Below are 24,906 nucleotides of genomic sequence, written 5' to 3' on the forward strand. Positions count from 1 at the left end.
TTAAGTCAAAGAATTTTTCACACACTCATGAAGTGAATTAAATATTTAAACATTTAAATATGTTTAAATCTATTATGCTTTATTACTTTGCTGCCTGGCTTCTCAGAAATTGCTTATATATTTTGTATTTACTTATATGTGTACTTATTTCTTCTTGGTAGAGTGTAAGTTCCTTGAGCCAAGAATAACTTCATTTTTATTTTAGGGTTTAGCTTATAGCGCAATACCAGGTTCAGAGCAGGTGCTCCATGAATGCTTGTTGATTAACTGAATACTACTAACTGTACTTAAAAACAGTTATTGCTGTTGCATGAAAATAAGGACAACAGTGCTTGTGGGCCATTCTGGCTTATCAAACATCATAGAATTTATTTTTTACATTTTTATCTATTGACTGGCTGAAAGCACAATGTTGTATAGGATGTGAAACTTGGATCTCTCAGATGTAATAAATTTTCCATTCAGCTTTTTGGAAATTTTTTCCTCCAGAATCTTTTCAGTAACATGCCTTAGTATAGCATACCTAATAATTCTAATTCTCTGATTTTAAATTTTACTTATAACTATCACAGTGAAAAATATAGGGTATGGGAGTAAGCTGACTATACTTTATATTTATATCTGTTTTTAATTTGTATTAAGACAAATCTATCATCTTTACTTACTTACACATTGATAAATGACTGGAAACCATTTTAGAAAGGTAAGGATAAAAGGACTATTTAAGTGTTACCATAATTACTACTTTAAAAAAATGGATTACAAAACTAAGTTCAGAGTTGAATGAGTATATATATTACAATAATGCATTTGCTTAATAATTTAATCTACCAGAAGTGAGTTCCCATTGCCATTCTCTCCCATTACTTCCTTTAATAAGATTCTACAAGAGGTTCCATGTTTTCATTGATAGAAATGTTGTCTTAAGACCTGTGTTCAAATCCTGAATCTAGAAATTATTGGCTATGCAACCTGGAGCAAATCGTTTAACTTTTCAAGATCTTGGGTAGAACAGTCACCAATCTTCTTTTGGAGAAGGAATTTCTCTACTAGGAGTTTCCTATTATTAAGTAAACAAGTCTAGTCAATCTTTTCTCAGGAAAAAAAAAAGGATGCCATAGACCTTGTTTTTATGTTTCATGGAGATATTAAAATCATTAAAAAAAATTCATCCTTATATTTATAAAGATCTTAGTGCATGTTGGCTAGATGGCTAGGATTGGCAATTATTTATGTATTGACATCTGGCTAATGGTGATTTTTACAAAAAGTTTGCTTCTGCATTACAGATATGTTTTACTTTTCCTGTCAGTCTTTAGATGCTGAAATATACTTCATTTATGTCCCTTTAATCACAAGATTATCAGAAAACAAGTAGCACTGTATATCTTAGCTCCTGTCTCTGATATAACAAATAATTATACTCATACTACTTTCTCTAATCTGTCAAATGTGGTGGGAAGACAGTAGTGATGGAAGGGGAAGAATAAATAAAGTCTTATCTAGCTCTAAAATTATAACTCTATGACTCTGTCTATGTAGGTGGTTTGCTTGGTACCTATTAAGCAATTAACAAATGCTTGTTCAATGATTGATTACCTGGACATTTTTAATAGCTTTTCCAGGAGCAACACCTCCCAAGTAAATAGGAGCCTCAATTTTCCAATCAGCACCAGTTGGAGGAAAACTTTCTTCTAGGACCCGGAGACCATCAATTATCAAACGACCACTGTTTTTTTCTCGAATAAATATCACCTTAATGTAAGAAAATGAAAAATGCCACAGGGACAAGGCTGAGGTTACATATAGTGAACAAAAATATTGCATAAGACATTATGGTTAAAATAACAAACATTTATTATGAGGTGAAAAAAGCTTCATTTTGTAAAAAACACACTACTCCCTTACATTTGAAGTTTTTTATATGCATATTACATTTTACATGGTTATATTTTTGTATAATTAAATTAATTTAAATGTAGGTTAAATTTACAAATATATTTATGTTGAAGCCATTTATATTCATGTGTTTTCCTACCTGGCCAATAACTTCTTAACATGTAATCACATATGCTAATTCTCTATTCTCCTCGGTATTATTTTCAACTGAAACAAGCTTAAGTCAGAAGATACAATTTGGAAATTGAAGAGATTCAAGTTCTAGTTTCAGAATGACCACTGTTTCAATGTGTGACTTGAGGTCATAACTTCTCAAATTCTTGGTTTCCTTGTATGGCTTCTAAAGACCAATAATTTATGGCCCCAGCTTATCTTTCTTTTGTCATTTTACACTACTATCCTTCCCGTATTCTGGGGTCCAGCCAACTGGCCATCTTGCTGTTCTTCATACATAGCCTTCCATCTCATATCTATAGATGACAATCTCTTCTTTCAACATCTGGCTCTGCTTGAATCCAGATAAGAATCCTATAAAAACCTACCAGGTTTAGCATATCAAGTCAAGTGGAAATAATCTATGACAATAATAATATAATAATAATAATCTATGAATCAAAGGATAGGTCTTTGTCTCTTTTCAGATGCCTCAAGATTGTTTTATTTTAGGAAAGTTTTTTAAAAAATGTATGCTAGAATAGGGATTTTAACTTATACTCATATTAAACTATTAATGCCTCTGTGTTTGGTTCAACATGTTTAATAGTCAACTAACTTTCCTTTTTTAACTTACATCATGCCATAATCCATCATTATACTTCTCCTGACTCCTAAGCTTCAGTTTCTTATGGCCAGCATTAAACATGAAGACTAGCCGTCCATGTGCCACAAAAAGAGTCATGAAATCATTTTCTTCTTGATCAGAGACATAGAAGATCATTCCATGGGAAGAGCGAGTTTTCAAACGAATAGAAAACTGAGACCTGGGAAATGAAAATTAGAAAGAAAAACTATCTGAAAAACATAATTTATAATAATTTCTGATCTCCCCCCAAAAAGACATTTATGTTGAGTAATTGACAAATGATTGTAAAATGCATAGAATAGAAAAATACTACCTAAATGCCAATTGGTGATATTAAAATTGTCTTTCTTAGTAGAATTAATAAACATTTGTCAAGTAGCATTGAAAGATACATTTAGTTCCTTATAAACTTACCTTTCTTAAATGAAAAGTTTCCCATTTAAGAAAATAGTTTTTCAGGCATTAAATTTGGGGCATTTAGTTCTTTGGAAAATATATTTGCTGGTCTAGTTCAAATAAATGTGACAAGGAATCTCAAACTTAAGGAGAAACACCAACTGGTTTATGAAGATTAGAGGACTTTGCCAAGATTATGATTTTTCTAAATATTTCAGATGTGTTCATGCCTTCATTGATAAAAGCCTTGATTATTATTTTTCTTTTCTGAGCAACAATAAAACTTATGATATTCATGTGTATATCTATCTGTATTTGTAGCTATAGGTATGTCACATATAAGTATATATATATGTACAGGCTATATGTAAATCTTGAACAGAATTTGTGATTTCATTGGTTTAGGGAACTTTTAGCTAAAGAAATCCTTTCTATCAATGTTTAGTCATTTTTTAGTCATATCTGACTCCTCATGGCTCCATTTTGGGTTTTCTTGGCAAAAATCCTAAAGTTGTTTGCCATTTTCTTCTCCAGCTCATTTTACAGATATAGAAACTGAAAAAGGGTCACATAGTTAGGATGTTTCTAAGGCCAGATTTAAACTCAGGAAGATGAATTTACTTAATCTAGGCCCAACACTATCCACTGGGCCACCTAGCTTCCCATAAATTTTCTTCTTTTTGGTGAGGCCCAGGGTCACATAGGTAGCAAGTATTAGTGTCTGAGGCAAGATTTGAACTCAGGTCCTAATGACTCCAGGGCTGGTGCTCTATCCATCATGCCATCTAGCTGCTCCTAGGAAAAGTATTTCATCTTTTTAAGTCTCTAGTTCTGCATTTCTAAACTCGGAATAATGATAGCCTCTTCCTTCCAGGATTATTATGATGCTTGAAAGAGATAATATATGAAAAGCATTTTGCAACATTAAAAGTACTATACCATATATAAGCAAGCTATTATTGTTATTATTGTTAGAAGGATTGGGTTTTACTTTACTTTTCAGCAAAATTTCCTTTTAAATGTTCAAACTCCTGGCGGCTGTTAGCTGTCCCTCCATATTGATAGGCATGGGAGATTGCTTTTGGACTGCTAGAAAGTTGACAGTGAGAGTCCCGGGAAACATTCTGTTTTAAGGTTTTCAGGCCAATTGGATTCCGAGGTGAGTCTTTAGTTTTCTCATACTGTATAAAAAAGTAAATGAAAAATCCTATTAAAATATAGAACTGAAATAGTAATAGATGAGATTCACTAAAAATTCATGTTTTTAAATTTTTTTAAAAGTTTTATTCATTTTTAAACTTAAATACAAAAAAACAAAAAACAAAAAAGAAAAAGAACATTTTCAGGTAAACAGCCCAACATAAATAGGAGATTCAGTATAAAACCATGAATTTTCATTTCACACTGCTAAATTTTTTTTTTAGAAAATTATGTAATAAATACTATACATAATTTTCAAAGCTCTACTTTTTTTTGAGCTTCCTTATAAGTTTTCTTTTGTTTTTCTGCTCTATACTTTTATTTTTTTCTTCCTCTGTCTAAAGCAGGTTACCATTAGATACACATATACATATTTGTGTGTATAAATATATATATATATATATATATAGATGTATGTTTATATATATAAAAATACATACATAGAATACATACCATAGATACATACACATACACCCACATCCACATATTCCATACTATACATATTTCTTTCAGTTCTTTCTCTGGATATGGATAGTATCTTCCTTCATAGATCCTTGGTAGTTGATTTAGTATTTATATCTTAATTGTTCAAAGTTGTTCTTAGAACAATATTGCTGTTGTGTATGATGTTCTCTTGGTTCTACTCTTTTTTGCTCATTATTTCATGTACATTTTTCTTTATCTTTCTAAGATCAACCAGTTCATCGTTTCTTATAGCACAGTGGCATTCCAGCATAAAAATTAGTGTTAACCAAATCAACCATCAATAATGATTTATAGAAATGAAATGGAAACTTTTCCACATCTGAAACATTACCTCATAGTTTGCCCAGCTCCCTCATTTTATAGGAAGGTTAAAGATCTTGCTTTAGGTTGCACAGGATCTGAGCCCTAAGGCCTCTGAGCCTAACACCTGTGTTCTTTACTTCCCCAATTTTGTTTGCTGGTTTGACATAGGACCATTGTGGGTCCTTGATAGGGACATCGTTGCCCTATCCTTCCCCCAACCAGGTTCTAGTAGCCAAAAGAGCTACTTTGGATTTAGATCTGGATTTGGAATCAGGGGACCTAGATTTAAATACTCACTATGCCACTTATTATTTATATATCCTTGGATAAGTGAGGCACTTAATCTCTTAGTTACCTTAGAAACCTTAGTTTCTTCGTTTATAAAATTGAGGGGTCTGGAAATAAGTGACCTCTAAGGTTTCTTTCAGTTCTAAACTCTGTGATTTCTTTTTCTCTGAAATTGAGTATATATTTTAAAAGAATAAATAAAACCAGATATTGACAATATAATATGCTAGGAAGTAATGAACTAATAACTTCTTCATTTTAAAGCAAATGCTGATGCAATTCAGTATACAAATTATAATTGGAAATGAAATATAATTATTATTAATCCCTATTCCTATTAAAATAATTCCCTATATTTAAGAACTTGGGATATAAAAAGATTTTAAAAGATTGTCTATTTTAATTAAGCTTACTAGTTTTTTTTTTTTTTTTGGCTTGAATTTAAAAATTGAGGGATTAAGTAGGATCATAGGCTGATATTTTAATTTGGACTGAATTTCAGAAAATAGGTAAAAGAAAATCACACACAATCACACACACAAATTGTCTATTCTATAGTATATCTTTTTGGGTATGGTAATATTTTGATTCAGAGTTTTTCTTTTTGAAATAAATAATATTTCCCCTAATTACATAAGAGTTTTTTATTTTTCAAAATGCATGCAAAGATAGTTTTCATTATTTACCCCTGCAAAACCTTGTGTTCCACATAAGATTTGTGTTTTTCTCCTCCCTCTCTACCTGTTCTCTCCACTATACAGCAAGTAATTCAATATAGGTTAAACATGTGCACGTCTTTGAAGCATATCCCCAATTACATGATAACCCCCTCCCCCAACTATCACCAATTTTAACACTTAAAAATGTTTCGAGCTCCAAATTCAATTCTTTTATCACTCCCCCTCCTCCCTGACACAGTAAACAATTTGATATAGTTATACATGTGCAATCATGTAAAACATATTTCCATATTTAGCCATTTGTGGAAGAAAACCCAAACATAATACCCCAAAAATGAAAGAAAAAAAGAAAGTGAAAAATAGCTTGCTTCAATCTGCATTCAGACTCTGAAGATGTTTAGCATTTTTCATTATAAATCCTTTGGAATTTTCTTGGGTCATCTATTGCTAAGAATAGCTAAAACATTCACAATTGATCACCATACAATATAGCTATTGCTGTGTAAAGAGATTTTCTTAATGAAGAGTTTAAATAGCCTCCATTAACACTGGAAAGGAAAAGTCGGATTATGCTATAAGCTATAAACTATATCTTTTAATAGCCTCTATTTTAATAATTAATTTTAGGTAAGGGAAGAGGGACACATAAAAGTATTTTGATAAGTGTAACGGAAGATACCAGAGGGTGTGACATGAAGAGAACATATTTAACAACATCCTTGTAGAATCTTTTCTATAACTGAATTGATGTTATGCTGTCAGTAAATTACAGTATCTGAAATCTAGATATGTCATCTTTCAAAAAATGTAATGATAGAATAAATAAGTTCCATTAAACACTAGACTCTCCAATATGATATTTAATAGTTGGTGAGGGGAAATTAAGAAAGTTTCTCAATACAACTTACCTTTTTGTTCTTATTTACTTTGGGCTTTGAGGAATTTTTTCCCTTTTTGTGAAGGAGAGAAATTGGTGCTGTCTCAATGGGGCACTCGTAAAGGGAGGTTTGGACTTTCTCGGAGTACCGTTGGAAATCTTCTACCTCTACATCCCTGTCCAACCTGTGTTGTGGGTTTAAAAAATGTGTTTTTAAGGGCTGTTGAAAACTGGGAAATTAAATCACTGACATACCAAATTTATTGATAAAACATGACTTATGTTTAGTTTTAAATATTCATATAATCTCAGCACCTGGAATATAGTAAGTTCTTAATAAATGCTTTTTTGATTGATAGATCAATAAATCTGAAAAGATCCCCTGGCTTCATTGTAATCTTAATCAAGACACATTAAACCATGATTTAGTCAAAAAGCATTTTTCATGTGTGATCTATATGTTTAGAACTTCTGAGAAGTGACAGCTGCTTTCTCCTTCAATATTTCTTTTGTGTGAGTTGAAATTCTTATGTGTAATTTCAACTCATTTCTCAATTCCTGAATTCACTAACATTGTGTTAAAGAACTAGCTGTATGGCTTTGTTTTTATTTTCTATTAATTCCAAAATTTTAACAATAAAACTTTATATTCTTGATATTGACAATTTTTTTCCCCTAGTACTCTCCTCCCATAGACCTATTCTATATAATAAATAATAATTTTTAAGAAAAAAAGGAAGAAAAGGAAAAAAAATCAGCAAAATAAATCATTATATAAAAGAAGCCTGAAAATATACACAGTGTTTTACACTCTTGGACCCTGCGCATCTCCTCTCCCCTACCCCTGCAAAGGAGTAAGGATTAAGGAGTAGGATTTTGAACAGTTTTAAATAAAGCTTTTGAATTTATTTTCAATTTTTTAAATAAAATCATCATCTAAGGCATTCCCCCTTGTAATATACTACTATTCTGTTTTATTGTAAAGTTTTAAAAGTTTCCTTTCTTTGAGAAGACCAATTATATAATCTTAGCATTAGAAGGAACCGCATATATCATGCTTAGCAAATCTTACTCAAATGAAAAATCCACTGTACAATATTAATACTGTATCTCTTACTGGAAAAAATTATTCAGCAATGTTAGCAACTTCTTTCTCAGATACACTGGATAATTTATGATGGAAATAAAACATACCTGGTGAAATAGGCATTGCTTATGCATCCAGTGAAATTAACATACTGGGGACTGATTGGTGAGCCCCCAAAATAGAACTTGCTCTCTCTGGCAGGAGTCTGATCTATTTTTCCTTTGCTTGGATTATTTTTACCCAGTTTGTCTTTATCCACGATGAGTTCATATCTGCAAAGAGAAAGGTTTCCTTATTAATTGCCCACTGGATATCTTATTCAGAATGAACAAGAAAGTGGATAGACATTGAATTTGGAATCAGACATGGGTTTAAGTCATGTGTATATCTGCTATTTACTATTTGTGTAACCCAGGTCGAGTCAAAGTCACTTTATCCCCTGAGCTCAAATTTTATCACAAGTAAAGTGGGGAACTACAATACAATACTGTACAAGCTTTGTTGTGAGAATCAAATCTGTTTTATAACATTGATGAATTATGTCATCAATTATTTGCTCTGCATTATTCAAAGAATCAATCCCTTATTCTTCCTATCCTAAACTAAGGCTGAGATGTAAAGTAAATTAATAAAGATTTTAGGTAATCTGACAGTGTCTGCTATGATCCTTTGGGATTTGTGAGGCAAGTAAACCCATTCATTACTTTTGTCCATCTTCTAATATTGGGTAGAAGACCATTCACAGTTCTTTAGTTGTTCATATAAATAAAACCTGTTGGGTGGATTTTGATTATAGGGATACAGAAAGATGCTTCTTTTAAATGAAGCTGGAACTGATCCAGGAGAAAAGCAGTTATTTTCAGAACTGGTTTCTAGTCACTATGGTTTCCATTTTTTTTCCATCTATAGACTTTATTCCTTCAAAAAACAAAATCAGAAGTTTCTAGCTTGAAGATCAGCAATTAAAAATTTTACAATAAACTATAGTTATAGGTTGCTTGATAATTAAATATAGACTCTAAACATTTTGTTTATTCACTTAATGCATATTCATAGAATGTCTATCTTTCAGGTTCAAAGATATTCACAGATTTGTTAAAAGGCAAATAATGTTAATTGTATTCTAGGGTCTTAGAAAATTGGGAGGTGCTTATCTATATGTTTTAAGAGTTCTACCAAAGACTCTATACTCTGATAGTTTTGAATGTTAATAATTTAACTTGGATATATATAAACAAATCTCCAAAATTAAGTTATACCTCTAAAAAAAGAAGTCAAGTTGGCTTTTATTTGTCTGAACATATGAAGACTAGAGGTGTATTCTTTATATTAGATAGTAGAACAATAAGTCATGTATGTGCAATAGATTTGCTTATAGTTTACAACCAATATTTCAAGGACAAAGAAAAAATATTGTAGTATAATAAGAAACACTAAAATGTTTTACCTTGTGGGTGATATAGAGGCAATGATGAAATGAGATTGACCATCATCATACTTTTTATCTGTTGACTGAACTTTGATTCCCTTTACATTTAATATCACTGTTCCCTTATCCATGGAAATGGAGAATATATCTGACTGAAAAGTAAAAAGAGAAGTTTAAGTATTGAGTCTAGCTATGGAAAAGATTTATGAGTTATGTAACTAAAAAAAAGTATTACTAAAACAGATGGATCACAAGAAAACTGAATGCAAAATAAAGGATATTTTATTTTTCTGTTGACTTCCATGATAAAATTGGAGCCAGAATTCCATGAGGAAAAAATTAATTCTGCCAACTGAAAATTTTTGGTGAGGAAGGAGTTAAGGTAGTGGCCAGCTTCATGTCATAGTGGAAACTATAATCACCACTAAACAGTTCTCTTTTTGATTGCAAAATTTGCCAAACTTTGTGTTTTCTACCTATTGTCAACCCTTCATTTATACCTCCCCAGAGACTATAGTTCTAAGGCCTTCATCACCTAGGAGAAGTTGAATAGACATTCATCTGTGAGTCAATGCAAAAAATGTATCTTCATGTACAATTGGGTGTTTATAGCTTCCAAAAGCTTTCTTCTTTGTTGTTGATCTGACCATGACATATTACAGGCTATGATTTTGTTCTGTGATTCATCCCCTATTTCTTTTGATGCTGTATTCAGGACTTCATTTTAGTAGCCTAATTCAGACTTCCTTGTGTTACTGTCACCTTTCTTCCAGAGCCATCATCTTTAGGTTTTTGGTTTCAGCTTAGTAATACTAGCCTCAGTTTCTAATTCTATCCTTTGCTTAGCAATTTGGTTTGGGTATTCTTTGGTCTTGCACCCAAATTTAGGCATAGATGTCTAAGCTGTGTCTTTTGAAACATAGGAATTTTCCCTGTGCCTAAGAAGTCCCTAATATGTAGCATCATTCAGGAATTTTGTTCCTTTTTTGTTTTTGTTTTTTTGTAGTACTTATAATAGTAATAATCTTGAGATAAAATACTGGATTTTATTTTTGAGCTGCCATATAACATATAGATTAATCTAAGACTGATGGCTCTGGTTAAGCAGAATAAGTTTTTTGTATATTTTTACCAATTCTTTACACACAAAATTTGAGAAGCAGCATAGTTCAGTGGAAAGAACATTGGAACTGGTGTTGGGAGACTGGTTTTGGAACCAGCCCACTTCAATTTTGTGATTACGAGTGAGGCAGTTAATTTACTCTACATTTCAGTTTTCTCATTGGTAATTCAGGGATACTAATCATACTTTCTATCTTGTTGTGAGGGAAGTGCTTCATGAAACTTAAAGAGCCATACCCTTGTAAGTTTTGATTTTTCTTGTTGCTATGGACATTCTAGAATAAAATTAAGTGACTTGCCCAGAGTCATAAAACTAAATGTCTGAAGCAGAATTTGAAGTTGGGTCTTCCTGACTCTATCCAGTGTCCTTAGTTGTCTTTGCTAGTCACTTCGGAGCCACATAGACAAAAGGTAAAGGGGAGGACTTGAGTCCAGTTTTTTCTGATGTTTGCTTCAGGTATGCTGCCTCTGGAATTCCCACAGGAGGCATTCATAGACAATGTAGTTCTGTGCTGACAGTTTGCTGTCACACAGATTTGAATATACTCCAGGTCAAATCACATCCCCTAAGATATAATAAATATAAGTAATAATCTTCTGATATGACTTGGTTAACCTATGATGTGGGTGCCTGCCTTTTAACATTAATAGGATAAAGTAGTTCTGCTGTAACAGACATATTTTTCCTTGGCTTTCAAAACATTTAATATTTATTCTTTAGAACATCATGAAAAAAACAGAAGAAAGGAAAGAATGAATCAGCGATAAGACTCAGCTTGCTCTCTCTTTATTACTTAGTCCTATCAACTCCTACTGAGTCTTCAGTGGAAGCTGCTTTCTGGAACAAAGAAGATTCTACCAATTGTGATGTACAAAGGCCTTATCTCAGTAGTAGAACTCACACAAAGTGCTTCTGGTCAAATTTTTCTTGTCCATAGATAGGATATTTTTTATATTGAACTCACTGGGGATGCTGCATATATAGGGGATGTACATGAGAACTGAATCAACCCTACTTCCTCAATGAGCTTTGTGTACACTGAAGCCTCAATTAATGAATCTTACTCAGTGGAGAAACCCCACTGAGCCACCTGCAGCTTTTGTACTATTGTTCTGTTGCAGAAATAAAATATTTCCTTAAGCTAAGTTTTAATGTTCTATAGCAGGCTTGGGAACATATGTGCATTCCTTTTGATTTCTTCTAAGCTATAACATACATAGTCTTGCTCTTGATATGCATTGTAGAATTGCTGTATTTAGTTCACATTTTGTATGTATTGTATGTACTTTCTGAAACTAGGCAGGATATCTATCCATTCGTTGAAACACAAACACCTTAGATTTAAAGTTAATTTGAATTTATTACTAGCTCGAAGTTATTTTTATTATCGAATCAATGTGACAATTAGGATATGGAATATCCCCTGGTGTCCTTTAAAAGCAAATACTCACCCCTGCAGCATAATAGAGTAGTAGTCCATTGGGCTGCAGTGTCCGGAAATTAAAACCTCCTTCAAAGGCATCGAAGAAAGATATTTTCTGGCTTGAAGCAATGAAACCCTGTCCATTGAAATATGCTCTGCGGGATATCTGCGTGCCAATTAAAGAATACACATAAGGCATGCTGTAGTTTTAAAACAATTAGGAAATACTAAAACCAATGCTACTTTAAAAAATTTTAAAGTCTATATATGGTAAATTTTCATGTGAAAAAATTCCCATTTTCCCTAGTCAGCTTACAATGACATTTAGACATATTCATAGTCTGTCAAAAAAGCCTTTGAGCAAAAATAGTTATATAAGCTGTTTAATTAAAATGCTTCCCTGGGTCCTGGAAGAAATGTGACCTTGATGCGAAGACAGGTTTTGCCAAATAAAGATTATAGGCTATAGAAGGATATAATCTATTTTTCATTAAATATAGTAAATGGAGTATATAGAAATGAAAGAGGCCTGCCAGCAATATGAATCTGGTGTACAATATGTCAAAACATTCAGAAAATTTGCAACATTGAGTAACCTAAGAAATGAATTTGTTGTTTCTTTTCTTTCTCTCACATTTTCTTAATTTTCTTTTGCTAATTGTCAATTAATCAACAAGCATTTATTAATTACTATCTATTGGTGCTGTGCTAAACACTTGGGGAAAAAAGAAAACACATTAAAACACTTCTTGATGTCAAGAAGTTCAGGATCCAATGGGAGAGATGACATTTTTTTAGACCTAGTCCTATATGAGACACTAGAAGGGGGACATTTGGATTAGATAGATTTAAATATACAGATGAATTGAACTAGATTTTCTGCTGGTTTTACCAGATATTTGTTTTTTTTTCCCCTTGATTGTGTTGAGGAGATATAACCCAAAGAGAAGATATTGGAAAGGGAAGGAGCAGGATTTGAGCAAACAGGAAAAGATCTTTTAGAGATTATTGTGATATATTGGGGTATAACCTTGAGGCTAATATCACAGTGCCCATATTTTGGGCACTCACTGGGGTTAGGGATCCAGTGACTCTGCAATCTGGAAAGTCTATGTAAAATTTTTTTGGCCTTCTTTTTGTATCAGAGAAGAAGTCTGAATTATTATGCTATTAAATGATAAAATATTTTGGTATCATCCAATACTATAGATATGTCATGCATTTCTGAGTCTCTGAACTGTTTTCTGTGTTGTCTGCTGATCTTTGCATATTAATTGCAAATTCCACAAAACTTCCCCCAATTTCCATTTAATTTCTCGTGCCAACCTTTGCCATTTCAAAATATGAGATAGGGAAAGTTGTGATGTGGAAGGGGTAACTATATATCATGAATGCATGGGACTGACATTATTGATTGATGGTTAGGTCTCAGTTCTTAAATCTTCCAGAATATAGGCCTCTTGATCTGTTGGATAACTTAACTATGCATGGAGGTAAGTTCACCCCTTTTGAAAAGCCCATATGATTTTTCCCATTCTACTGGAACAACTAATATTGCAGAAATTTTCTTTTTCTTGAAAACAAAAGGACTCTTGTAGTGTTAGTATGTCCAGTGACTTGGATTTAGATGACATATATTTTTTCTTTTTTTTCCTGATTTATGAGTATTTATTTTCTCTCCTACATCCCATTGTGAGGAGAGGGAAGTCATAACAAATATGGATAGTCAGATTGTATGCTGAAAATGACTGGAATATGAAAAGAAGTACTCCCAGGGTACATTTTTATTCTGGGAATTTTTAAACTAGAACTTTATAATCATGTCAAAGACTATGGTATTTTGAAGTGTTGATTTGTGTCTAATCCTTCTTGTTGCCTGGAAGCATTCTAAGTTAGAGATGTGACAGGTTTTGAAGATAATTGACTGTAAGACATCACATACATCTGATGGTAAGTTTTATCAATTGTTTTCAGGAATATTTGCAGCTATTCAGATCTCACCAATTCAACTGAATTTTATCACATTCAAAATAAAAGGCATGTCAAATCACAAATTTATGTATTCAACAACTTATATGATATATAGCTGCTATGTGCAAGGTATTGTGCTGTATTTTGTAAGGGTGACTGTCCTTAAGAAACTTGCTAGTGTAACTGAGTATGTTTATAGGTATGCACATTGTCACTGTATGTCAGCTCTACTTAAGAGTTTATTCTAGAGACAAAATTCATTTGCTTCAGATAAAATCAGGCTACATTCAGTCTTGTAAATGGAAGGAATAGGGCTTACAAATAAATAGGTTTAGACGCGATGCTTCCAAAAGTATAAGAATAGAAGGAAGAGTAGCTTTCCCAAACAAATTATTTGAAATAACCTCTCATACTTACCTCATTCTTTTGAAAAGGAAAACAAGCAAAACAAATGATTTCCAAAGTTTTGTTAAGCTCAATGATTCTATTTCTGTCTAGGAAAGCCAACTATTATTAGTAGCAGGGAACTCAGAATTTATATACTTTTTCAGAGGAAGTAGACTCTGAAGATTTACAAATGCACTTGTCTATAAATTAGTGAGTTTAACTTCTTTCTGGCATATTGATTGATACTTACAAGTGAATCTTCTGGGCAGCCATAACCAACTCCCAACGTTTCTGGCTGCTCCAATAAATTGAAATCCTTCTTTTGGAACTGGAAACCCTTCATGCAGCCCCTGAAGTTGACATCTAATGGAAGGTGTACTTTTATATTACTGCAAAAAAGAAAATCAGTTTAAGTTCAATTATTCTAATTTAAATATTGCATAAGACATTCAGAACATAGATGTACCCCTGAAAAGGACAGGATTTTTTAAATGACATGATTCTTATCTCTCAGTAAAGTAAATATGTTTATAAAACTAATTCTAAACTCTAGAAAGAATTTGAAGTAACTTTAATCTTCAGGCTATGTGTTATTTGATCATCTACACCAATCTTGAGTTTGAATAGAATTTTAAAAATAGAAGTTAAAATATAATTAAGAATTTTAAATTAATCTAGAGTTACATAATACTGTTACTTTACAAACTCATAGCCAAAGTTGAACTCATAGACTGCCATAGACCATCTTGACTTTGTTTCTTTCAGGGGCATCACCATTCACCCAGTCACTCATCATGGAAATTTTATCTTCCATCTATCCTATCACTCTTGTCTCTCAATGCTTCTCTAAATATTAATGTGATACAATTACCTGAAATAACAACTAAAAAAAAGCAATAATAGGCTGTCTTAAAAGGAGAGAGTTAAGAATAAAATAAGTAATAGCTTTGTTATATTTTCCCCTGATAATCAGATCATGTCTGAAATATTCCAAAGGAGGGCCAAAAGGACAGTGTGAAGATTAACCATGTTGTATGAAGATTGGTTGAAAAAATTAGGGATATTCTAGCCTAGCGAATATCATTGGAAAGGCTGTGAGGTAGAAGACAGAATTAGACTTTGTTTGAACCTTGACGGGCAGAACTAGGGACAAGGAAACAATAGAGAGAAAGATTTTAATTTTATGTAAGAAAAACTTTCTAACAATTAGAGTTCTTTCATGGAATGGGCATCTCAGGTGGATTTTTCATGTCCTGGAGGTTTCAAATGACAGCCATAATTGTTAATATTATAGAGGGATTTCTGCTTAAATATAGATAGAACCAGTTGACTCTTAGGATCTCTTCCTGGTATATAAACATAGTTTCTGGATAATTAATCATTTTAAGAATGAATGTGTCCAGTCAACTCTGACTGGTTTACAATTAATGAGAAGAATAAATATTATAATGAGAGGGGAACCTATTCTAATGAGGGATTGGGAGATGGTGACCCTGCTCACTCTCACTCTTACACATCCCTAGCCTCAATCTAGACAAAGGAAATTCTCTCCCCCCAAAATGGAGAGTAGAACACAATGGGCCAGAATTCACCTTAGATTAATTTTTTTGTAAGATTTTCTAGTTGGTTGGTCAGTAACTCTACCCATAAGATGGTCTAGGTAGGGTATATTTTGGGAAAGGTCTGGGATTTCCTGAATAATTTATTATTTAATAAATAATTTCTCTTAAAACCCTGTGATTTGAGCACACACACATTTGTATATGGATTATTATAGCAGTAACATTATTGAAGAATCCCATAGATCACTAATTAAAGAATTTTATTTAATTATTTAATAATTAATTTAATAAATTAATAAAAAATAATTTAATAAATTAAATAATTTATTAATATGCTATTAATATCAGATTTTATAAGCTCACAAGAAACCCTATTTTCCCCCTGTGATTTTTGCTTTTTAGAACACATGTTAAGCTGCTTTTAGTAGTTCTGCTTGCATGTGTCAGTACTTCTGAAATGGTGGTGGCAGGGCAGGTGTCCTAGACCAGGGTTTCTTAACCTTTTTCTACTTGTGACTCCTTTTCACCCAAGTAATTTTTACATGACTCTGGGCATATAGGTATATAAAATAGGTATACAAATCAAACATTTATTGATAATAAATCATAACTCCCACATTCAACTGCAAGACCCCATATGAGTTCATAACCTATAGGTTAAGAAATTGGATCCTAGACTATAGTGCCATATTAAGCAATGTCAGCGAACATTTAAACATGTATCAAGACATACCATGTGAGGTATAGGTAGTATAAAGACAAATGTTGGGATAGCTAGTGATGCAGTGGATAGAGCACCAGCCCTGAAGTCAGGAGGACCTGAGTTCAAATCCAGTCTCAGACACTTAACCCTTTCTGGCTGTGTGATTCTGGGCAAGTCACTTAACCCCAATTGCCTCAGGGGGAAAAAGAAATAAAGATAAATGTAAAATTCTCTGATCTCAAGGAATTTGCATTCTTTTGGGAGTGAAAACAGGCACATAAATGAATAAATACATACAAAATAGATACAAAATATTTTAAGGAGTTATGACACTAACAGTTGGAGGTGAGAGAAAGAAGGTTTTCATCTAGAAGCTACTGATTGAGCTGAGTTTTTTAAAGAAAGAGAGAGATGAGGAAAACAATCAAGGCATGGAAGACGGCCCTTGTAAAAGCTTAGAGATGAGAGGAGAACTGTGTGCAAGGAACCGTTAGAAGGCCAGTTGGATTTTATTCTAAAAGAAGGGGAATAGTGCTTAAATGTTTGCCTAAAAACTCGAGCAGGCAAGTGCTCACATGGAGGAAAGAAGTGACCCAAGGACACTCTCACAGTCTCTCTTTAGAACTTTGGAATCTGTTACATGACGTAGGAGACACTGGCACAGGTCTGCCCACATTCAGAGGGTGCTGTGTTCTATAAGCAAAGCAGAATCACAATAATTCAAAAGAAATGTGAGATGCACAAATTTAGAAACATTTCCCCTCCAAATATTCATATGGACTATTTGTTCCAGACCAATGGTAGAGCCTTCCAAGTGTTTATTGGTCAGAACAGCCACAGTTGCATACTTTGACTACAATGATACCGATGTCATTTTGATTTTCAAGAGTGAAGGGAAATAACAAACTAGAAAGTTAGACTCTGGCAGGGTTGTGAAAGGCTTTAAAAATTAAACAAAGGAGTTTATATTAGATTCTACATAAAATAGGGAGCCCCTGGACTTGACTGAGTAGGAGAGTTAGAACAGAACCTGAGGAAAATCACCTTGATACTTAGAAGACACTTGCGAATGCAGGGAGACCAATTAGGAGGCTACTGTAATAGCCCAGGTGATAGATGATCTATACTATAAATCACTTGGGGTTTTGCTTAATATATGAATAGATAACTAATTTAATCACAAAACTCACCTGGATTGTAACACTTCTGGAGGAGCTCCTCCAATGTATATATCTGTAAAAGGTATTTTCATTTTTTCATTATCCATGCTTTTCACATGCCGTCTGTCAACTACCAAAATCATTTTTTTATCATTGTGGTAAATGATTGAAATCTGAAAGAAATAACAGCACAGTCAAGGCCAATTTAGGAAATCAGTAGATCAGAAATGAAGTATTAAGTCTTTGTACCCAGGCTGGGAAATCTTTATCAGTCCCCCAAAGCTAAAATCTTTTTATTTCAGATTACTTTCCATGTACTAGTTATATACTTGTTATTCATGAGTTGCCTTCTTCATTTGAATGTAAGCTCCCTAAAGGCAGGGACCTGTTTTTGCCTTTCTTTGTAGACCGACCACTTAACCTAGTACTTGGCCCTAAGTGGTGCAATAGATAGAGTTCCTCTTCAAATCTGACCTCAGACATTTATTAACTGTATGATTTATCCTTGTTTGCCTCAGTTTTCTCATCTGTAAAATGAGCTGAAGAAGGAAACGGCAAACCACTCCAGTATCTTTGTCAAGAAATCACAAATAATACCATCAGGTAATAATGGACAACAACTTTGTAAGAATTTAATAAATACTTGTTAACTGTCTAACCAGTCAGTTAATAGGTACATACAAGCAGATGAAGGTGTATATAATGCAGTTCTACCACAAGCATAATATCTTCTCTATGCTGCTTCTGAGTCATGAGTTTGTTCACTGGAAAGTGGGCATAATAAGGTCTTTCTGCAGACTGAAGAAGGTTGGTGAGGAGCTGGAAAACTATTCTCCCCTCTGGGCCCTCGATGACAGCTGTAAGCTGTTTGCATCTTGGTTGCATAGTAACCATCACTTCTGATTTAGTAATTATTCTCTAAGCCAGCAAAATTGCTGTTGCTTTCCTCTTTTATTAAAAACAGAACTCTGGAAATGAAAAGGAATGACATTCCCTAACTGCAAGTTTTCCCCAAAGATGACTGAATTTGAAAACCCTTATTTTTACCTTTTAGGGGCTCCATTAAAACATATAATTCTAAGACAGTTTATAGTGAAGACAGAGCTGATCTTATAACTGTCCTCCCCTGGGAGATATTATGATACACATGTATCATTCATATTCGTGTATTTAATAAACACTATTATTTACATGCGACTATGTGCCAGGCATTGTGCTAGGTACTGGGGATACAAAGATTTAAAAAAAGAAAAAGACATCTACCCTCAAACAGCTTAAGCTTGTTGATTGATTGATTGATGTTTTGATGAATTATATTAAGAGCTGACACAAGCCCTTTAATCAACAAGACATTTTTGAACATGTCAATAATGCATTTTTTTAATGAAAGCTATCAGTCCTTATTTAGGAACTAGTGTGTTGGCATTGGATAAAAGGTGAAGGCTCTACTTTGTGCCTTAATGAAATAGTCCATTCCATTTCATTAGAAGGAAAAGCTGCTTATGGGGACAGACGTTTCAAGCAATGAATCATTTTGATTCATTTGAATAATTCATAATTGGGTCTTCAATTATTGGTACCTCGTGGTATTTTGCATCATTAATTGGCGCTTTCTTCTGGGAGTCTTCGAGATGCACAGGGCCATTGCTGAACCCAAAATCATAAAATACATTTAGGTAGCCATTTCTCATCTCCAGGCTGAAAAATGTACTCTGTGGACACAAAACATTATTGATGAATGAGATGATGGACTTCTATAGGGACATAAATCACAGCAAGTCCTTATATGTCTAATAAAACTACCTCTACCAAAACATTTGTGAAACAACAGCTATTTCCTAACTTAATATGATCTTTCTTCAAATGCCAATGTATTGTACTAGTCAAAACTACTCTATGTTCTTGCATTCATTACTCTACTTAATGAGTCCATGGGAAGAGTTTTGAAGCTTAATTACATTAGATAGATCATTTTCATTTCCTGAAAACTGAATAAATTGAAGTCTATGGACTTAACTGCCTTGTTTTTTCCAATAATGTATGAGAATCATCATAGAATCACAGAATGGTAGAGTTAGAAATAGTCTCACAAACTAAGTAGTAATCTCATCCAAATCTACAAGGGCCTCCCACTGAAAAATATTCACTATATAATCACTTACTCTTTCCCAGAAGATCTTTAATTAGGAGGAACCTCCTGAGGCAACTCATTACACTTCTGTATAGCTCTAATTGTAAAAATTTTTTTTTCTCTTAGATGTCAAGCATAAATTAGCCATTTTAATTTTTTTAAATTTCTCTTCTCTGGGAGGCTAACAACACATCTAAATTCCATTTTTTCATGACAGCTCTTTAAGTACTAGGCGATAACCAGCAATTCTCACCCTTCACATTTTTTTTTTTCTCTATAGGTTATACATCCGTGATTCCTTTAATCAGTTTTTGTGTGAAATCTTCTCAAGACCCTTCACCAACCTGGTTACATTTTTCTGGCTTGTAACTTATCAATGTGTATGCTAAAACATGGTAACCAGAACTGAACAAAATATAAAGACCATATTAAACCAGCAGAGCATATGGCCCCTTTCACTTACTTGTTCCTGGAAGCAATGCCTTTCAACATAAATGGAATTCACATCAGCATTTTATGGTTACAACATTATATTGCTGCCTCATTTTGAGTTTTCAGTCCACTAAAGCTGCCACTGTCTAATCATGTCTCCCCATGTTGTATTTCTGAACATAATTTTTTAAACTTAAATTATATTAGACAATGTGACTTACCCATCAAAAATAAAATGAGAACTATTGAAATTAATGTACATTGAAAAGAACCTTAAAACCAATAAATGAAAAAAAAAACTTGTCATTGATAGTAAATTCTATACAGAAAGAAGAAAAAAAGAATATAAAAAAGTGACAGAGAATTAAGAATAAAATTATTCCTAAATTCTATTTGTAATCTCCCAGTGTGTCATAAAATGGTTTAAAATCAAATTTGCATTTAAACTTATATATTGCATTGAGACACTGAATTTATAATAATAACCACAATATTATTGTAAATTTTCACCATATATGTTCTAATAACATCATTTTGTGTCAGTTAAGCTTCTTCTTTACTATGCAACTATACTGGAGATGTTTTATATTAAAATTCAGAAATAGCAACAGTCAAGTAAATGTGTAAAACCATGGAATTATGACATAGTTCCTATTTCCAAAGCATCAAAGTATAGTGGCCATCAGAGGCTTCTTTGGGAATACTGAAAGGTATTGTAATCCTCTTGTTCAAATTTTGCTAGAACCTGGAACATAGGAGCTTCTTAATAAATGCTTACTAATAGATTGACAATGTTGATATTACTTGAGGTCCTAGTCTCATATTTTGTTATTTTTCATTTTTCTACTTATTCTACACTTTGTTTTAGCTGCATAGAAGAATTAAGAGAATATCATTAAATTACAGCCAACTATATAATGCATGGTCCATGGTCTATTTATTTCAAAGAACCAACTTGTTTGGTCTTATTGCTACCTTAAAAATAATCCAACTTTTTCTTCAAAAGTTGAAATGCAATTTGATGACAAAGTATGCTTCTCCAAGGGAAATTCTTTAGTTATATTCATGTGAACTAATGAAAATATAAAAATAGAGATGGCATTATTAAAATGCAGAATTGTTACTCACCCCATTTACCATGAGAAGCACCAATCCATTGGCTGTTGGTGTTCTAACTTCAATGTCAAAACGTGTCACTTGTCCAAATTTTCCTCTCCTTGTGATATCCCTTACCACTGCATAACTTGAACCATCAAAGAAATAACTGGCAGCCCGACTTTGAGTGAAGGCCAATTTATCCCTGAAATAGTAATTAAAAAAGCAAAATGAATAAAATTACATGTATCTTTTGTTCTACTCAGGGGAGATGCTAACTATTCAATTTGGTACCTTTTCTTAATGATCCTCACAACATCTTGGTGGGGGACCACTATTTCCATTAGAGTAAAAAGGAAGAAAAGTTAGGAAAATGACTTGTCCAAACAGAGTGTGTTGTCCAGGGCCATGCACTAAGAGAGTAGTAAAATTACTTAACAGAATATTAGAGTCTCAAGTTTCACTCTAGGGTTGTTTCCTTCTTAGGTCATGTGACATACAAAAAGTTTGAAAGACATAATTTCTGGGTAATTAAAATTTTTATTAATTATGGCTTGGGAATAATTAATTAAAAATGATCATTTGGGTAGCTCTCATAAACCAATGATAGATCATGGAGGCCTATTGACATATATACCTTTGGAAAACTGGGTGTTCCTGACAGATGCCAATCAATTCTGATTGGTTGCCAATGAATGAGAATGAATATTATAATGAAAGGGTTAGGGATATGACTTTGATATGTCATTCTTACTTCCATACCATCCTCAGCCTTGTACAATCTAGACAAATGTTCTATTCCCCTGCCCAAGCTGGAGTAGAACACAGTCGATCAGAATTCACTCAGATTAAATTCTTTTTACTCTTTAATCAGAATTAATGTTCAATAGTTGGGTGGGGGCTGACTAAGACTGAAGAGAATGTTAAAATCCAATCTCATTCATTATCAATCCTATACTTCAGGGACTGATTTGACCTAATAGAGAAAGATGAAATAGGAAGGGATAAAAACCTTAGTCCTAATTCAATAAGAAAGAAATAACAATTTCTCTCACTTCACAATATTATAGGACCATATATTTAGAGCTGGAAGTTGTAAAGTATTTCTTGTTCTGCTCTCTCGATTTGCTCTGTGTACACAGGAAGAAAAACTTAAGGAGACAGGTATGACCTACTATGCTAGTTCAAAACTAGCTTTCATGAAGGAGATTGGATATAATAAACCTCTGTTTGTACCTGACCTCTCTGTAGACTATTCTGTAGTTGTGCAGGACTTCCTATATTCTTAACCATATCTTACCTTGCACTGGGTATTGATTTTGAAGGGTCCATGTTGTAGATGTGCTTAAAATTATATAAACTGATCACCTCATTATTCAAAGTGGCCAACTCCAAATAGCCAATGAAACCAGGCAGATTCAAACTAGCAGGAAGCTGTGTTGTAGAGAAAAGGGATATAAAAAACACATACATAGACACACAAAACAAGATCTCCAATGCAGGGGGATTGTGGACTTAATGACAAGGTCTCAGGGCCTTTAGGACTAAAAAAAACCCTAGAACAGAGATGATTGAGTAAAATGACTTAATATTTCAATTGACTTGAACATCCTATCAGTGGTTCTCAAACTCTTTTTCTCAGTATCTTTACGGTATTAATAACTATTGAGAATATGTCCAAAGAGTTTTTGTTTATATGGGTTACATAATAGATATTTATCATAAATAGAAAAAAAATTAATTTTGAATTTGTAGACCCTCAGAAAGGATTTCAGAGACCTTCCAGGATTCACTGCACCACACTTTGAGAACCATTGAAGATTGTGGGAATGTTGTGTAATCCCCAAACATCTAGTCAAAAGTGAAAAAAATCTGTGAAGCCTGTATATACCAGATATTACAAAACAGCCAATTTCTCAGATCTGGAGAGCAGAGATGATTTAATTTAATTTTTTTTTTGGTCTTGTGTCCTCAGGCTAAACAGTCTTTAGCACATATTAAGTGTTGAATAATTGCTTATTGATTGATTGATTCTTAGATATTTCCTCTAGGTCCCACCTGGGAAGTATGAACAGTCAGTTAAAAATTTTATTTGGCTCTCCTGGATGGAAAGGATACTTAATTATTTAATACTTAGGGAGTTGGAAGGCAATTACCAGCAGAACTATCAAGGGCAGACGAGGAAAGGATGTTTGCTCTGTGTGGTGCTGTTGAAAAGTTTTTTATTCTTTAAAAAGCAAACTACCAGCTAGTCTAGTGTCATCAGTAACATAGAACAAAAGTGGTAAGTTGAGAAGGAAGACTTATAATGTTGTAATAAAGTAGTTATTTCATTTTGATCAAATAAACATTTATTTAAAGTCATTGTGTTAGATCTTAGGAATATAAAGAAGCTAAAGATCTTTAATAAAACTGCTTATAGCCTAATGGGGTGTTAGGTAGGTGAAAGAAATGATATGTATACAAGTATATATGATAGAAGAGAATATGTGCTAAAGGCAAACAAGCTTTGTACAAAGTGTTTTGAGATAATTTGAGGAGGAAGAGATTTCTTTCCTCTTCTGTGTGTGTGTGTGTGTGTGTGTGTGTGTGTGTGTGTGTTTGGGGGGGGGGTTGAGGGAACAGGTAAAGGTGTGATTAGGGAAGACTTCATGGAATAGGTGGTACCTGAACTAGATTTGTATCCAAGTGGGACAGTAGATAGAATTGTGTCTAGAGTTAGGAAAACTCATATTCCTGAGTTCAAATCCCATCTCACACATTTACAAGCTGTGTGACCCCACTCAAGTTTTCTGTTTGCCTCAGTTTACTCATATGTAAAATGAACTGGAGAAGGAAATAGCAAATCCCTCCAGCATCTTTGCCAAGAAAATTCCAGATGAAGTCATAATGAGTCAGACATGACTGAAACTACTGAACATCAGCAGCAATAACAAAATTCTTATCCTTGTGGACACAAGGTCTAGTCAAGGGATATACAGAAACATGGCTCAAATTCATAATGATATGAGAGCCACCAATCCACACATGAAGGCCTACAGGCCATATGTTAATTATATATATATGTAAATATATATATATATATATATTTTATATGTACATGCTATCTTTCCTATGGGATATAAGCCCCTTCAAGGTAGGGCCTGCTTAATTTTTGACTTTGTATTTCTAATGCCTACTATATAGGAGAATAGATAATAAATACTTATCACTTAACTGATGAATTGATTGATCAGCTTAATGGGAATATCTTTTTGACACCATATAACTCTTCTAAGTCCATATTTACCAAGGACAAGTTTTCAACTTTAACTTGGTTTGCTCAGTAAACCTACTTTCCAAAAGTGAACATTCTATATAGTTAACTAACTTCCCCATTCTTGGACCATGTATTTATTTCTTTGATAAGTCTCACAGGGCACTTTAGAGCTTGTTATTTGTTTATATTCTTTAAAAGTTATATTTATCTGTG

General features: G+C 33.1%; 1 protein-coding gene across 1 annotated transcript in view; it reads right to left on the minus strand.

Moving 5' to 3' along the window:
• Positions 1-24,906, minus strand: part of LAMA4 (laminin subunit alpha 4) — a 170,586-nt gene that overhangs the window by 11,834 nt on the left and 133,846 nt on the right. Inside the window, exons 22-33 of the mRNA XM_051997568.1 lie at positions 22,735-22,868; positions 21,468-21,639; positions 19,357-19,488; positions 17,807-17,949; positions 14,602-14,740; positions 12,022-12,159; positions 9,466-9,599; positions 8,126-8,290; positions 6,963-7,116; positions 4,094-4,278; positions 2,690-2,879; positions 1,600-1,755 (exon numbers count right to left, since the gene is read on the minus strand). Coding sequence (XP_051853528.1) covers positions 1,600-1,755; positions 2,690-2,879; positions 4,094-4,278; positions 6,963-7,116; positions 8,126-8,290; positions 9,466-9,599; positions 12,022-12,159; positions 14,602-14,740; positions 17,807-17,949; positions 19,357-19,488; positions 21,468-21,639; positions 22,735-22,868 — 1,842 coding nt within the window. The remainder of the gene's footprint in view (positions 1-1,599; positions 1,756-2,689; positions 2,880-4,093; positions 4,279-6,962; positions 7,117-8,125; positions 8,291-9,465; positions 9,600-12,021; positions 12,160-14,601; positions 14,741-17,806; positions 17,950-19,356; positions 19,489-21,467; positions 21,640-22,734; positions 22,869-24,906) is intronic.

Source organism: Antechinus flavipes, chromosome 4 (genome assembly GCF_016432865.1).
Source record: "Antechinus flavipes isolate AdamAnt ecotype Samford, QLD, Australia chromosome 4, AdamAnt_v2, whole genome shotgun sequence".
NCBI classification, from domain to species: Eukaryota; Metazoa; Chordata; class Mammalia; order Dasyuromorphia; family Dasyuridae; genus Antechinus; species Antechinus flavipes.